This window comes from Athene noctua, chromosome 2 (assembly GCF_965140245.1).
Source record: "Athene noctua chromosome 2, bAthNoc1.hap1.1, whole genome shotgun sequence".
Taxonomy (NCBI): domain Eukaryota; kingdom Metazoa; phylum Chordata; class Aves; order Strigiformes; family Strigidae; genus Athene; species Athene noctua.
In genome coordinates, this window is record NC_134038.1 from 62,273,500 (window position 1) to 62,289,869 (window position 16,370).

The 16,370-nt window shown below is 36.7% G+C and overlaps 1 protein-coding gene across 1 annotated transcript in view; it reads right to left on the bottom strand.

The window, feature by feature from the left end:
• RTTN (rotatin) overlaps positions 1-13,441 on the bottom strand; it is a 90,413-nt gene extending 76,972 nt beyond the window's left edge. The window contains exons 1-9 of the mRNA XM_074897772.1: positions 13,411-13,441; positions 12,414-12,601; positions 11,554-11,752; positions 9,695-9,784; positions 8,487-8,565; positions 7,000-7,114; positions 6,316-6,466; positions 5,247-5,412; positions 2,635-2,816 (exon numbers count right to left, since the gene is read on the bottom strand). Coding sequence (XP_074753873.1) covers positions 2,635-2,816; positions 5,247-5,412; positions 6,316-6,466; positions 7,000-7,114; positions 8,487-8,565; positions 9,695-9,784; positions 11,554-11,752; positions 12,414-12,601; positions 13,411-13,441 — 1,201 coding nt within the window. The remainder of the gene's footprint in view (positions 1-2,634; positions 2,817-5,246; positions 5,413-6,315; positions 6,467-6,999; positions 7,115-8,486; positions 8,566-9,694; positions 9,785-11,553; positions 11,753-12,413; positions 12,602-13,410) is intronic.
• Between the last annotated feature and the right edge of the window lie 2,929 nt (positions 13,442-16,370).

Consider the following 16,370-nt stretch of genomic DNA (forward strand, 5'->3'; position numbering starts at 1 on the left):
CTTAGTTACTTGTTGCTGGTATGTTTCTATTTAAAACCATGGATGGATTTCACACAACACTACTGAATTTCCAATTTATTTTTTAACTACCATAAAAAATTTGTATCCTTCAAAGTCTGTTTAAAAAGAAAGCAAGGTCTACTGCTTGTTCTGATTAAATACTAATTTCTTTGTCACTTTTTCTATCTTTTATAAATTTTAGACACGGTAGAAGCCTTGTTGATATCCTTGAGGAAAACATATAAAAATGTGTGTGCGACTACATACATAGTGACAATGACCACAGCTCATCCAATCTGCAGCCTAAGTGATCTGTTCTGAGTGAGCATATGGCAGAGAATGGCACAGGGCCCTTCTGAAAGCTTGCTTTTAGCTATCTCACAGAAGTGCTGTTTTCCATTTATTTTAGGCAAAATGTTGCCAATTTGAAGAGTATATGCCTGAAAACTCCAAAAAGTACTTTTTTTCTCTTCACAACCATTTTGCAAATTCTTAATGAAATTTCTGTGCTTAAAACATTTGAAAGATGACTAAACTTCTCCATTATAATGTAAGTATTAAATAATGGTGGTTTTAATTTGAGTTACAGTTTCAGAAATATTTTAAAGTTACTATCTAAACATAACACCTTATAACAACACTTTTCTGTAGCTGTCATGATCTACAGACATGCAAGTTTATTCCATCATACTCTTACATGAATATAAGGGCAAAATACTCTTTTTTCCAATGCCTATGGCAATTAGTATGTGCTAAGAGTACGTTATTAATAAATGCACAGCAAGACAGATATAATTAATGACTATAAAACAAAACTTTTGCTGTTCAGATTTAAATAATCACATGTAAGACAGCAGTATTACACTTCAAACAAATAAGGTAGCTTAAAACTGCTCACAAAAAATTAAAAATCACAAAACCAAAAAACGCACAACCCACACCACTACTGATTTCTGAAATTACTTCACTCACAAAACAGGTCAACACAAAGGAAGAAAAATCCCAGTGAACATCTCCACATGAAACAGAATTTGAGCTTAACTAAAACATATGTTAGACTGTAAAATATAAGAAAGCAAGTTTTATAGTAAGCTTGGTTTTCCTTTATCCAGTAATTTTAACATTTAGAAGAAAATGTTTCAAATAATGCCTAAAGTAATTTATACCATATATATCACATAAGGTGACAATAATGTAAGTGCCTGTTGATTTTACTGAGGAAAAGAATTCAGGAAATACAGGAGAAAGTGTGTTACTGTGTGTCACTCTCTCAAGTATCATCGTAAAACTTCATATCACAGGATTTCAGGTCAATGGGAACATGATAAAAATATTAGTTTGCTTACAAACTATGTCTCATTACAGCACAGTAAAAGAAAGAAGAGATATCATCTAGTAGGGTTTTAAAAATATAAAAAAAACTGAGGGCAAGAGAAACAAAGATGGATCAACTTCATCTGAAAAAAACTATTTTAGTTGTATGATAACATGCACAGAAAGAGTCTTGAAAGATGGAAAAACTCACTATATTTTAACTCTGCAGATTTGAAGTGACATGTGCCAGAAATGGAAAATATAGAAAATATGTTTTCTCTTATTTATAGTGTAAAACTGGAGAAGATGCTAGCAGTCATGAATGTGCTTGTCAAGAATTATTATTTAAATATCACTATTCTGAAAGAGGAAACAAAACTTTCATTTTTTTTAGTTTGGTTTATTACCAAAAAGAATGAGGATTTAATAATTTTCCAGTGGACACAGATTAATGTTGTTACTATGAAACAGAACAAGTAAATTAGTATTCCGTGACAGACAGAAAATCATAAAAAGTTATAAACAATCATAAAAACAACAGTAAATGAAAGTTTCATACATATTTCATATAATTTTTTATAAATTAAAGCCTCTACTCAGGAAATGTTGACAGGTATATTAAAAAAACAATTTTTAGTATTCTAGTCATAGATGGATGTACATTTTCAGCTCGTGTATTTAAAAACCCTACCACATTTACCAACAGCCATTTTGAATTACATTGTTTTACAACTAAATACTATTTTCCTCAACCTAAGAGCAAAAAGACTGTCCTTTGAAAATGTTTTGCAATTTAGAAACTTTATAAGTTAAAATAAAAGTCATTAGTTGCAATTAGACTATCATTACTTATGTTTCTTAAAACATAATTATATAATATATAATTTGTTACTGCATTCATAAGAATAAAAAGAAACGTTTTTCCAGAATTTATGTTTATTATTTCTTGAACAGGAGGAAAACTCTATGCTCAAGGAGATCAAAAACATTTTGTTAAGTGTGGTTATTTATTAATCTTCTTGAATGACATTTTATCCAGCCACATCATTTTTTTTCACCACACACCCACTTCCTATCACTACTGCCCACCATCAGTAAAAAGCACTTGAAGTTTCTGCAACAATTCTGGAAATCAACCAGAAGATTCAAGTTTTACGACCTGAACAAATTCCCTAGAAAAGAACCATTATACCTATCATCAGTAATCATATGTACCTTATTTACTTGAGGTACTTACCTCATAATACCAACTTCAGAAGAGGTTTGTACTAAAGATGAGAAGGATACGCAAATGAGATAGTTTTAAATTAAGTGTCCCACCTGTTCTTAGAAGAGGTATTGCATTTTCCAAGATGGAAACACAGAACTGAGGAAGGCTAAGCTGCTTCATCTGTAATTCCAAAGTGTCCTCATTTTCAATATCTGGTAGGTCAATATGTCCTACATCAAGTGGCGAGTGCAGAGAGATTCTGGAGTTTGCATTTGCTTGAGTACTGTTTCCACTTAAAACAACAAACAAACAAAACAAAACGAATTAAAAAAAGGAGACATAGTTGACTCTGGAAGAGAAAACCCATATATGTATAGATGTTAAAAAGAGCATCAAGTATTTTAATGTCCTCCTTCCTTAATGCATATCCTACCTTCCACCCCAATCTTTCTCTCTATCCACCAGTGCTGCACAAAGAGGGGATCTTTCTTTGGCTGTTTTTTTAAAAACAGAATTGGTAGCATCACAAGTGAATGTCTACTGTTTTGGCAGTCATCTTCAAATGCACTTAGATATGTGTACTGGAAGAAATACACATGCAACGAATACGGTATTGCAAGAGAAAAATCAGTTGATTTGAAACGTTATCTTTGATGAACAAAGTCTATCAGTTGATTGAAACAAGGCCACTTACTAAATGAAATTTCAGCCTGAACTATACCTACTGTATTAAAACCATTCTATGAGGCTAGCCACAAGAACCCTTAGAAGAATAAATAAGTAAGTGTGCCCTATGTTTAAGCCCGTAGGACTGACTTGCCCACTGCAAACCAGAAAATATTCCCTTGGCCAAGAAAGCCTTAAGTGCAACCAAGTGTATACCAGAAAATATACACATAGTTATTATACATATCATTATTCAAGAGTATGAACTATATATAGAGTTCATAATTTTATTATTTTTCAACTGCTTTCAAAAATAATTCTATTGGCAGCATTATAATTAATACAACTCAGAACAAATGTTTTTTTAATGTTTTTTCTTATCCTAAACAACATTTAGAAATCTTGAATTGCTTTAAAAACCTGTATGACTTTTATAATTGTTTTCTGTTTGGTTGCTTTTTTTCTTATTAAACAAGCTGAAGAAACTGAATTGCGGCATGACTGTGTTACATTATATTGTCTAACTAAACAGAAAAGATGTCTAAAAGAACAGCAATTACAAATTTAAAACCCAACTGATTTTAAGAGGTCGATAGAAGACTATAAGTAAAATAGAAGAGTTCACCAACACGTAGTGGTTCCGACTGCACTTACCAGAGGGTAAGGAAGGAGAGGTATCAATCATAAAAACAATTCAGAAGAGGAAAGGTTAAGTTTCCAGGCAGAATTTGAAACAGACAAACAGATAGATTGAAGAGTCTCAAGATTTAAGAACAAGGAAAAAGAAGAGTTACATATAAAATGGCAATAAACAATTTGTTTTATAATTATGTTGAAGAAGACAAAATTCATGAAAAGCAGCTCTTACATAACAAAATCAGCAACATCAAAGTAACACTATAGTCATTTCCCTCTATCACATTTTCTATTCAACAGCGTATTTTTCTTTATGCTGTCTCTGGGCTAAATTATATAATATCTTTGTAAGAAATGGGATTCATAGGTAGTGAGCAGCTCTATTGCAGCACACAGGATGCAAGGAGATAAAAGTATACCATCATGAACAACTCATAACATGGCCTTATACTTTTAATAAATTACCATTCCCTGGTTTGTAGATGTCTCATCACCACCTTAACTAGTGCTTACTCTTATTTAGATTTCCTTACTACAAGGATAGCTAGGCCATCCCTGTCTCTTGCACAATACATACCAGCTACTACTATACTGTTAACTGTTCAATTTAGGAAAATGGTCACGTCCCAGACTACATAAAACCTGGAGTTCATACACAGTGCCATATTAGCTACCTAATAAAAAATGAATATATTAGATTTAAGATGAGTAAAAATAACCTTTTAATATAATGACTCTCTAGATGCATTTACAATTAACTGTGTGAGCTATTCTCATCTGTAATATCACAGTCTATTTGAATAGGTAGGAATTACTCAGTCACTAAGCCAATATGCCATAGAGACTCAAAAGAACTACCAACAGGCACAAAGTAAGAATTCACAAGAACTATTAAATTCCCATGTACTAGAAGACATTGGTTCTTGAACAGCAGCTTAAGTCTGTCGTGTCAAGGTAATAAAACCACACAGAAACAAAAAACCTCAACATTTTGAGGGTATGCAGACAATTCATAATTTCACATTGGAGTAGAATTTTTAGATGTTATACAACCAGAATTTGTTGTCAGCTTTAAAAACAAAGTTTAAAGACTTTAATGGAAATCTTTATACAACATAGCATTTTTGACAACACTGTACACTGTTAACTATGGCGTGGCCATTCAACTTAAGAGAACTTATGGGATCATCTGCTGAAGAAAAAGAAAAATCCCTGACTTTACAGCAAGAGTCTGAATAAATGCTTTTCTGCATCTTACGTGCACAAGCAATAACAATTGATAGTAAGAGATTCTGTTAAAAACGTTTCGGTACAGAATATGGCAGGTAAAACTGATCCTATGTATTCTGAACACCAGTTAAAAGAATTAACCGTTTAATCCTATACTAATAATATTTAATTTATTTCCTATTTTATTCACCTGGAAGATGCTGCATCCCAATCTTGACCATCTCCTCTAGGACGCTGAACTGTCCGGCCAATCACAGATGGACGAGGGCTACTACTTCCAGGTGATGGATTCTGAGAACGAGGAGGACCTCTTGCTTCTTGACAGTAAGATATAGATGAATTCTGGGAAGCTGTACCTTTATGTAACACAAATCATATATTTCCGTTAGTGGAATCCATTATTCTGAAAGATACTAGAGTGAAGTAATGGTAAAAGTAACTAAGATAGGATATGGAAAACACTAAGTAAATACTGGCAAGCTATGACAACCTAACACTAGCAAGAAGCGAAGTTTAGAAACTCAATTCCAAGGCAAAACAATTGAAAATTACAGTCAAACCATAAATCTTGAGTTTTAAAAATACAAACATAGTGTCTGACTAAGACTACTGGATTTGTTGATGTTATAACAACTAGCAAAAAACAGCCAATATCATTTATTAAGACAACAAATATAGTGGCAATTTACAGAAACAAAGTTGATTAAATTCAGCTGACAAAATGGAAACAAGAATATTATAACTAATCTACACTATTACATCTACAAAAGTTAAGCATTGAGAACATTGTAAAATAGCCCTAATGAATGTAAAATCCAAAACAATGATTAAACTATTTTCAGCCATCAGAATAAGAAAAGAAAATTAACGTAGCTCATGAAATTAGTAACAAAATTGTTAAGCACTAATAGCTTGAAAACTTTTCTGAAACTCTGCCCACTTATTTTACAGATTTCATTAAGTTTTAATTTTTAAAAATCCCTCTCCTGCTGACATATAAACAGTTGGATACTGGGAAAAGTTGACGAATGGAGAATCACAGGAAATTGTAAAAATGAGTAAGTATTTTAAAAAATAACGCAAGCACTCAAAAATATTTACTAACATAAATAGTACTAAACACCATAATTTAGCAAAAGAGTTTCAAAAGACCATTTGCTATAAAGTTGTGGGTTGGCTTTTTTATTTTTTTAATCATTTTAGACAGTGTTACCTGCAGTAAAAACACAATAGTATTTCAAATACTTAAAAATACCTACCTTGCTCTGTGGAAGCAAAATTTGGATCTCTGTGAAAGTTAAGTCTGCTTCTCAAGAAGATGCACAACTGTTGCAGGCACGACACAGCCTGCAACGCTAACCGATGTCTTCCATCTCCTCCAAAAGCCAGGTTTAGCAGAGACAAAAGACTCTGCAAATACAAAGCCATCAACACTGGTATCTCAACATTAATGCACCTTCATGAACAACCATGCCAGCAAGAGTCTTGCACTAAATATAGTTCACAAATGTTTCTAAGTGTTTAAAAATCACAGCAAAGAATAAATAGGCTTAACTACTGTTTTCCTACTGAATGCAAGACTATCAGTCCTAAGGAAAAAGCTGAGTTCCACACTGTATTTTCAATGAAGTCACTACTTTCATTACGGGAGCCCATTAGAGGGTGTGCATATATGACAGACAATTTTATCTTATCCAGAAGAAACAAAGTATTACTTCACAACAGTTCATTAATGATTAGGAATATACGTTATTACAACCAAGTAAATTTCTAAACACAGTATATAGCTAATTTCCCCTTTTTTATGCACCTAGAGTTTACATAAAGGAACTCTTGTTTAGCTATTTTGTTTAGAAACAAATTGTACCATTTACATCAATTCTTACTTGGCACAACTTATACCATAGCATAGTAAAAACCTTAAACTTTATGTGAATTCTTGCCTGTACAATCTTTGGCCTTTGAAGGAAGATCTCAGCAGGAAAATCTTGCATAATCACATCCTGAAGAAGCTCACATGTACTCCAAATTAAACTCTGGTTGTTACTTCTCAAAGAGCTAAAAATGCAGTTCATATTTAAATATGGATTTAAACCAAAAAACCCAACAAGTAATCATTAGCTTGAACAAGCCTTTACAAGAAAGTCATAATGACAACACTGAAGATTCTAAAGAAAAAAAAATAGGATGTATTTCTATCGTCATACCATTTTTTAAACTTGAATTATTCCTTAGGTATGCTAATTCTGTACACAATAAAGAACAAACTCAATTCCAGCTGTTATCAAAACACATGTAAAATTAAGTTCCCAGAAGAGAAATAATTTTATTGATTCTGAATTTGAAATTAAGATAAGAAAGTCTGGAAATCCCCTGTGAAGCTAGTGATTATCTCAGTGGCATACGACAAGTAATCTAACTTTACCAGTAAGAAAGTTTCTTTCATTACTAAGGTTCACACACAACTGAAAAGCACTTGAATTACATATGTGGGAAGTTACATAAAAGAAGAAATGTATTAGCTATTCTTTAACGTGTATATTAGTAGATAATAAGAATCTTTTGGGTATTCTACTTCACTTTTTTCTATTTTTATTGTTTCAGAACCACTGTTTCTGAAACCATTGTAAAAAAAAAATTCAAACAAGTCCAGTTTTAAGGATCTGTGTTCTTTTTCTACAGTTAGACATAAAAGAAATTGAATATTAAAGAGGTTTTACAGCTTCAGAGATCTTTTGAAAGGGGGAAACAAAACAAAACAAAACCAACCTATTACAAGAAAGCTTACAGTTAGAGTAGACTTGTTAAATAGTCCAAGTCCATGATACTGCTGGCTATGATAGAAACCTATCCCAACTCTGTGTCAACTCATAATGAATTCCAGCTACAGAACTTTTCCTTGGACCACTTAAAACACTGTTTTTCTAAATGAAAGTTAAAAACAAAACAACAAAAAAAATCACTGCAGAAAGATGATCTGAATGACTCAATGCCCTCGGGTAAGGCATTGAACCTAAACTTATTGGCCTAAACCCAGTTAAGCTACTACTGAAAGCATGGATTTCTCTGCCAAGTGGCCGTGGGGGTAAATAATGATTTTATTCTAGCTTGTTCTAAAATTAGCTGAATGAAATCTTTGATTCACTTGAGAAATTTAGAAGATAGACAAAAGTGTCATGAACAAAAAATGTACTCTGAATTAAAAACAATGAATGGAGTGCGACATTAACAGAAAACCTGTCCTATTACAACTCAGTGGTTATCTGTTCTGCCCAACTTCAGTTCAGCTCATATGATCATTTATCAAAAATTAACTCATTAGGTTACTTACAGAAACAGTCTAGTGATGCAGAAGGACAAAAATTTAGAACCATTTTTACACAAGAAAAATAAAAGCTACAAGCAAACTGTAATGTTTCTATTACTATACCTTTCATTTGATGAAAGAACATGTCTATCTGTTGAAGTCAGAGTCAGCCAAGGAAATGTGGAAAATTTCAAGCACTTCACTGAAAAAAAAAGAGCATGAATACTTTGGAGTATACCTTATAGAAGTATTAAACTGTTTAATTCCATGACAAAGTCAAAAACTTACGAACTATACACTACCTGAAATAAATACCTTCTACTAAATATAGACTCGCACAAACTCAAGTGCGTCTAATGACAGTTTTCAGCAACACCAAAAAAATACTAAGGCCATCTCAAATCAAAAGGAATACATTTACTGAAGAAAGATTTAGCAAATAGAAAACACACAATTAGTGGAAGAGTACTCGGTCCCCCACATCATGCTTTCAATCAAATTATAATTTTGCTCTGCTACTAAAGAATATCTATTAGCATGATCTTTAAAAATGGGAAGTTGACCTCATGCTTTTACTCTTAAAGCAGTAGAAATTATAGTTGTTACTAAATTATGACACAACTTTTAACTAACATAACTTGAAAGCTCGTTTTAGCTTAAATTTTGTAATTATTACTGTGTATTTGTAAAGATAGCTGATACACTGCTAAAAAAACCAGTCTGGTGATTTACATACAGTAACTCCAAAGTCATATTTTAAAATTTAGCTCTCAGCACAGTATTGTATGTTAAATATGACACTCTCCTGTGAACTGCTACTAGTATATTGGTACAGGCAAAGATTTGCCAAAGTAATATTGGTCTGTGTTTGTCAGTGAGACATTTCATATGACTTTACTGACAAAAAATAAAGGCATAGCACAGGTTTTCATTTAGACAGAAATTAAAGATTCCTGAAGCACCTAATCTAGTTTTCTGAAAAGTAGAAAGATACTTCATACAAAGCTTAGTTGAAATAAAAAGGTACTTAACCAGCCACTTTTATTATGGAACACAGATCTTCTGAAAAACAGTATCAATTTAAATATTTTTTTTAAATTACAGTATATTTTGATATACTTTACATACTCCAAAGAGTTACACTATTTACCAGAAATAAGAAAGATCTCTTAAGATGAATGTCATAAGCATTATAATCGTAGTTTCTCTGACACTAGATTTCCACAGGAAAAAGAATAGACAATAATAATATTTGTAATGGAATTCAACCTATATTACAAGTCTAAGCACTTTCCTTAATTAACATCGTCTTATTTTATAACTACACATACCAACTGTTCTTTTGGGAGGCATTTCTAACTGCAGCAGATGATTTCTACCTTGACAAAAATATCCAGTGAATAATTCCTCTTGAGGCAGAACTAAAACAAATAAAGGGTAAGTTTAAAAAATGTACACCAAAAAAAACCCCACGACCAAAAGCAAAACTCAATTTATCTTCATGCTTTTCCTGAACTGCCTCCCTTTTGCCCTTGAATTTTAACCTATTAAAGAAACCAATTTAAAAGTCTCAGATATCGGGAAAGTAGAGTAAAGAGAGTGTGTCAAGGTTACTTTTAACAAGCACATTCTGCAATTGTGAAGTTTTTTTTCCATTTTCTTATACTATTTTGCATACCATAAAAGCAATAACAAAAACAATTACATAAAACATATTGCCTGATGGAGAACTGGAAGCCAAAAACATCATTCCCTCTGATCTACCTAAGTAGTAACAAAATTAACTTCTTAAATTAACTCCTTAAAACTTTTTTCTACCAAAACTGCTGTCTTTTCAGGTCACATGAAAAACTGCCCCCCCTGTGTATAATATGAATATTATTAAATACATGTAATTAATACACCTTATGTATATTTTGTTATACAGTTTGTATGTAACATTAAAAGCAATCTCTCCAGAATGTAACATTTGGTTCAAAGGATCAAACTAGATAATGCCCAGATTGTTAATTTACGATTTTTCGCAGTAACTGAAGTTGAAAAAAACCCACAACTCTCCTGTTACTAAACATTGAGATTATTTAATCCACACATGCATACAATTTACGGCATAAATAGAGATTACATATAATACCCCATTTGTGTACCTTCAAAAAGATTTATCTTAAGAATGCATATGTAAAAGATTATTCTGTTATTCCCCATACTGGGGCAATCTTGGGTAAAAAACTGCCCCTACATAAGCAAAGGGAGGAAAAGAGAAAAAAAAATTGATCACCAGTACCACATAGTTCTATCAAACTAAAACTCCCAAGCATTAGACAGTCTGCAGAAACCACAGGAAAATTACTTTTATCTCTGTGATTGCGCAGTATGAGGGACAGATGTGTGGCCATTACTACACCGTGCAGTATAACAGCAGTGTCTTTCCCACAGGAACAAGGAGGATGAAGTAAGGACCTCCACTGTACATAATTTTCTCCTCTATACTTTGTGATAAAATTTTTAGAGCAGAAGAACAACCACATGGATTTACTTCTTGACTACATCCAAGAGGCACTGTAAATCATTGTAACAGACAGATAATAAGCTAGATAACAGAATCAAGTAATAGCACTCCACATGTATGTGAAGCACTTCAGATGTAATATGCAATTTTAAACAAAGTTTACATCTTTTTCTATGAAAAATACTTATCCAAAACTAAGCAGACAGTGCAAACAACTAATGCAGTTTCAAAATCATTCTATTGCTTCCTTTTTCTCTTTTTAAGATATGAATTGCTCTCAAAGGTAAAGTCTACTGTGCAAAGAAAAGCAGCAAAGCATACTGGCTTAATTACAGATTTGTTCAAAGTTGCTACACTTGCCATAAAACTGTCTTGGGAAGTCACTCCTGTGTCATGCCCTTTTTACATTACAGCAAACAGATATTACACACCCAAGAAACGGACAGAGGTCTGACTACAAACTACAGGACCGCTCTTGTGCGGAGAATTCCATTACAGAAATGGCACTATCTGATTTAGCTAAGATCACACCTTCTCTGGCAGAATCTGCTTATCATACAGTTCATGGATCTCTCAGTAATAATTTGCCTACTATGCCTGCAAACACTGGCTTTTCATATCCTAGAAGCTTTTAATTTATTTTAATTTTAAATAAACCACACTTCAAAACATGTAATTTACCTGGTTGATCCACTGAAGGCTGAGACCGAGTTTGATAACATACTGACACAGAACTAGAAGGAAGTCCAGAAGGAAGGAAGAACAGTCCATCCACAATTCCATCAATTATGGCCTGCAAGTTTGGATCCACATTGGGGCGAAGCTGAGAGAAGAATTCCACTGCACCAATTCCAATCATTTTCTGGGCAGCAGGTGGATGCTACATTAGGACAAATACCTGACAAAGTTAGCCTGAGGAGTGTCAAGATCTTTTGGGGGGGGGGGGGGGGGGGGGAGCCGGACACGGGGATGCCATGGGACAGGAGACAGGGAACGGGACAGTGCAGTGGGACAAAAGGAAAGAATTGTAATCAAAACTTAAGTTATATTTCATCTTTATGTGTTTAGGCCATCCATCAGTATCAAGGATGGGGCTTTTTTTCCTCTGCAGAGCAGCTGTTTAGTGATTAAAACACAAAAATGTAAGAATCTGAGATCTTTGAAATTTCTGCAGTGTTTTCTCAACTTTTTTGAAGTTGCACCATTGTTCAAATCTTCACTTCCCAGGAACAGTGCAAATGCTTAGCTGCAAATCACACTCCAAATAAGAAATTAAACACTAAATCAGAAACAGAAAAAGCAGAGAAACTAAAGTAGAAACCCAGAAAAGAATTATGTTCTTCAGCTATCCCTCTGACCCATTTCAAGTCACTCAAATTGTTTTAATTTATGTTTACACAGTGACTTTATTATTCCTGTCTTCGTAAAACACTCCAAAATCTCATTACAAGGAGCTACAAAACCCAATAATGTCCAGTTTTATTTAGCTTCAACATTCTAAAGACATATAGTACAAATAAATAAACATTAGTATGTCATACCTTGATCAAACTGTTCACAAATTTTAGTACTTCCTCTTTTATTGGTACAACTGGAAAATTGAACCACTCCAAAAGATAACTGAAAAGCAGTCTTTCATGGACGAGATCAGCATATGAAATCAAGTTATGATCTAATTTAAAGAGAATAGTCTTCAGAGATCGTTCTCTTATCTCTGCCAGTTCGTGACCTGCCCCCAAAAAAAAGGGAGTTAAAGATCCCGTAAAATCATCGGATATAACTTATTTCTTACTTGAACAAAAAGAATAGTAGAGATTAGTGTCAGAGATTCATGAAAAAGGCTAGCTTTTATGCTGTCAATATTACGCTTACTAAGAATACAAATATGATTGCACTCGCCAGCAGTAAACTAATCAAGTCTGTTCACATGGTGTAAAGTGGAGAAGTATTATAAAATATCCTGATACAGTCTGGTGCCAAATGTAAACCAGGAGCGTGGCCTTTTTCTTAAAGCACACGACTAAATTCGGAAAACTGTTATCAGAATATATTGTGGATACCGACAGCTGCCTGACTCAGAAATCGGACAAAAATCTACCCCAGCCAACTGAATCGACAGGCACCGTATCTGAAGGAGAAAGAAAGCCTTCGGCACTTGCTAGGGAAGCATCACTGAGTCCCACCGTCCCCTCCACGCCTGCAGCGGGGATTCGAGTGGAAAAGCAGAAGGCGGAAAACTGACAAGTGGCCCGGGGGTGGGGGGCCGTGTAGAAGCAGAGGCCGTGCAGTGGCAGCCGCGCTCCACGAGTGCCACGGAAGAAGCCCTCCGCTCCCGCCGCCCTCCTCGGCCCGCAGCCGGGCTCCCGCGCACAACCGGCGGGCCCGTTCCGCAGGCAGAGCCCCCGCAGCACTGTACGCGGGCGGGGGAGAAGGCCCCCCGCCGGCCCCCTGCGCACAGCCCGGAGGAGGGGTCGGGGCGGCCGCGGCGCCTCTCGGCAGCCGGGCCCGGCGCCCCGGGAGGGCGAGGGGAGCCGTTACCCAGCTTCCTGACGAGCGATGATAACTCCATCGTGCCCTTCTCCCCGCCGGCATTCAACCTCCGCGCCGGCTCCGCCGCCAAGCCGCCGCGCCTGGCTAACGGCGGCCGCGGTGCACCTCGGGAAACGTAGTCCGCCCCCTTCCCGCTTGGCCCGCCGCTCCCGCCGCCGCCTTCTGCTGTGCGCAAAGCACTCTGGGAGCCCTCCCCCCCGCGGAACAGCCGAGCGCCCCGTCGGGTGCACAAGCAACTACAACTCCCATGCGGCACCGCGCCGAGCCCGCCCCGCCCACTACGGGAGCCGGCGGGGAGCGCGGGGCGGGGCGGCCCGGAGGGGCGGGATGGCGCGGGGAGGGGCGGGTGCGGAGCGGCCTCGCCTCCCCTCGGCGCGGCTCCCGGCCCAGGGGCGACAGCGATAAACCAACCGCGCAGTCAATACTGCGCGTATCGCCCGGCCCGCCTTCTGGCTCGGCCTGCCGCCCCCGGGTTTTGCAGCGGCGGGCCTGAGGGTCGGCCCACCACAGCGGGAGGGGCTGCCGGGCTATAGCGGCGTCCGGAACCGCAAGGGTTGCCACAGCAGGGGCCGCTGGTCCCTGCCCGGGCGGGAGCCGGCCCCTCGGTGTTATGCCCGCGGCGTGCACAGGAGCGCTGCCCGGCCCTGGAGGACCGTGGCTTTCCATGTCCCGAGTTCTGCCATCATTCTTCGAAGCGTATTTACGACATCGAGTTCTGCAAAGATCGGGGTGTTTTTGTTGCCTGAGGCCAGGCACGAAATTAGAAAGGGAGTGCTTCTTCATCCGTTAGTACCCACGCGACCCCGATTTGGAAGCCAGAGAATGATTTATGTTTATAGTAATAACTGAGTATTTGCTAACGTTTCTTTGTCATGTCTGACAGCACTCTGGAAATAGCTCTTCCTAACTCGTGTAAGGCAAATGGATGAGGGGGTGAAGTAGGAGGTGAATCGTGAGGGGGTTTGGGTTTTCTTTTTTATGTAACCTAGACTCCAGAGTTACATTGCTTTGTTTATAATGCAAGGCAGTTTCACAAAGCAGAGTTTCTGAAACGTGTAATAAAGACACATAGCACATCATAGGTTGTCTGACCAGGGAGCTGATCTTATTTTTGAAAGATTGTGCTTGCCATAATAATTGGAAAAAATAAATTGATGATAGGTGGACAAGTGACAGACGTTGTTGTGTGTCTATGCTCATGAAGTTTTTCGTGTAACTGCAGCCGCACAAAAGACGGCCTTGTAATCTTCACGGTTTCTTCTTTATATTGTTCTTTGCATGAGAAAGTACATTTTTATCAGCACCCAACAAAAATGTGAAAAGTGCAGCACCAGTATATGGAAATGATTTCCAAAAAAGATTTGTGTCACAGCCCTCTCAGTTTATGTCTAATTGTTTTTCCACCCTGGTCTCCATCACTGTGCTTTCATAATAAACTTACATTAATGTCATCCATCTGCTGTATCAAGGTTGTACTAAATTCTTAATTGCAACTCAGAACTGTCCATCAATTTGCAAAACCGTATTTCTATCTGTAGAGCAATAAAACAAAGGGACTTTATTTAGCTAATTATAAATGTACTATAATTGCTGCAATGAGGTTTTTTTGCCACAAGAGGCTGAACTCACATGGATTTATCGGTGCTTTTCAAGACCAGTTACAAAAGAAGCATCACTGACTGAGTAAAAATTCCTTTTAGCTGTGCACAATATGCTCATGTAATGAAATTTCAAGAGCTCTAATCAGATGCATGCAGGGCCACTCACATTTCCCCAAATAGGGCTGGTGGGATCTTTATGAGACCCCATATGAGACTCACGATAATAATAGGATGGATTTGTATCTCATTTGTCCAGCAAAGAGAAGGAATTGCTGAAGCAGTCATTTCCTAAAACAGCCTAAATAAAATAATTTCTTCAGGAGGAAGAGATGCATCATTAACATATAGGAGTGTTCAATCCAGGTCCTTCTCACCTCTTTAAATATGGTCAATCTACATTACATCAGAAAAACAATTGTTTTCTTACACTGTCATCAGTACAGTCTTCAGTACAGAAGTGGCTACTATTAGTAGCTACACAAACAATTCGTAGAGTTGTTGCGAACGCACAGGTGCCGTGCACTCTCCATTGTTGATATACTCTGGCACTGTAAGCACAGGCATTTCCTTCAGATTTTCTTAACCAGAGGCCTAATGGAAGTTCAACTTTAAAAAATATTCCTAACCTTGAAGATCATTTTCAATTTTGCTGCTCTTGTTTTAGACCAGAAAAGGAGTGGTTGTGCACCCAAAACAGTGATCCAGGAGCAAGCTGCATCAGCTGGTGCAATGTATTTCATACTATCATGGCTCAAGACTGGTATTCAAAATGATCACTGGTAATCACATCTTCATTATTACAAATAGAGGAGTGATACGTTAAGAGAGAAGTGTATATCTCAAGAAAAATAATTAAAAAAAAAAAAAAAACTTTCACTAAACATTAAAAATGAAAAAAAATGGTGGGCGAGTTCAATGATTATTGTTGGCATTGTGAGACAACCTAAATAGAAAACTAGTCTCTCATTTCTGGGAGTGCTGAAACACTCTGTGTCTGCATCTCCTGTTTCGGACTCCCACTAGTGCCTCTGCTTTCCCTTTTACCTGCTTGTTCCCATTAGCTTGCAGATCCCCATAACTGCTTCTGAAGCCAGTTTGACATGCTCCATTGGCATTATTTAACACGGATGTCTCTTCTACCATGTATATTCTTACTGATCTGCAGTCAAAATGTGTAGGAGTTCCACCACTGGGGAAATTAGTCACTGAATCTCATTTACATTGTCCCTTGTTGCTTCCTTACTGCACTCTACATAAGATGAACTTTAAAGAGCTGCCTACTCCTGTCTCCTCCCAAGTTTGTTTTCTATAATTCCAAGAACTTTTTTTATTCTCTTCTGTATCAGT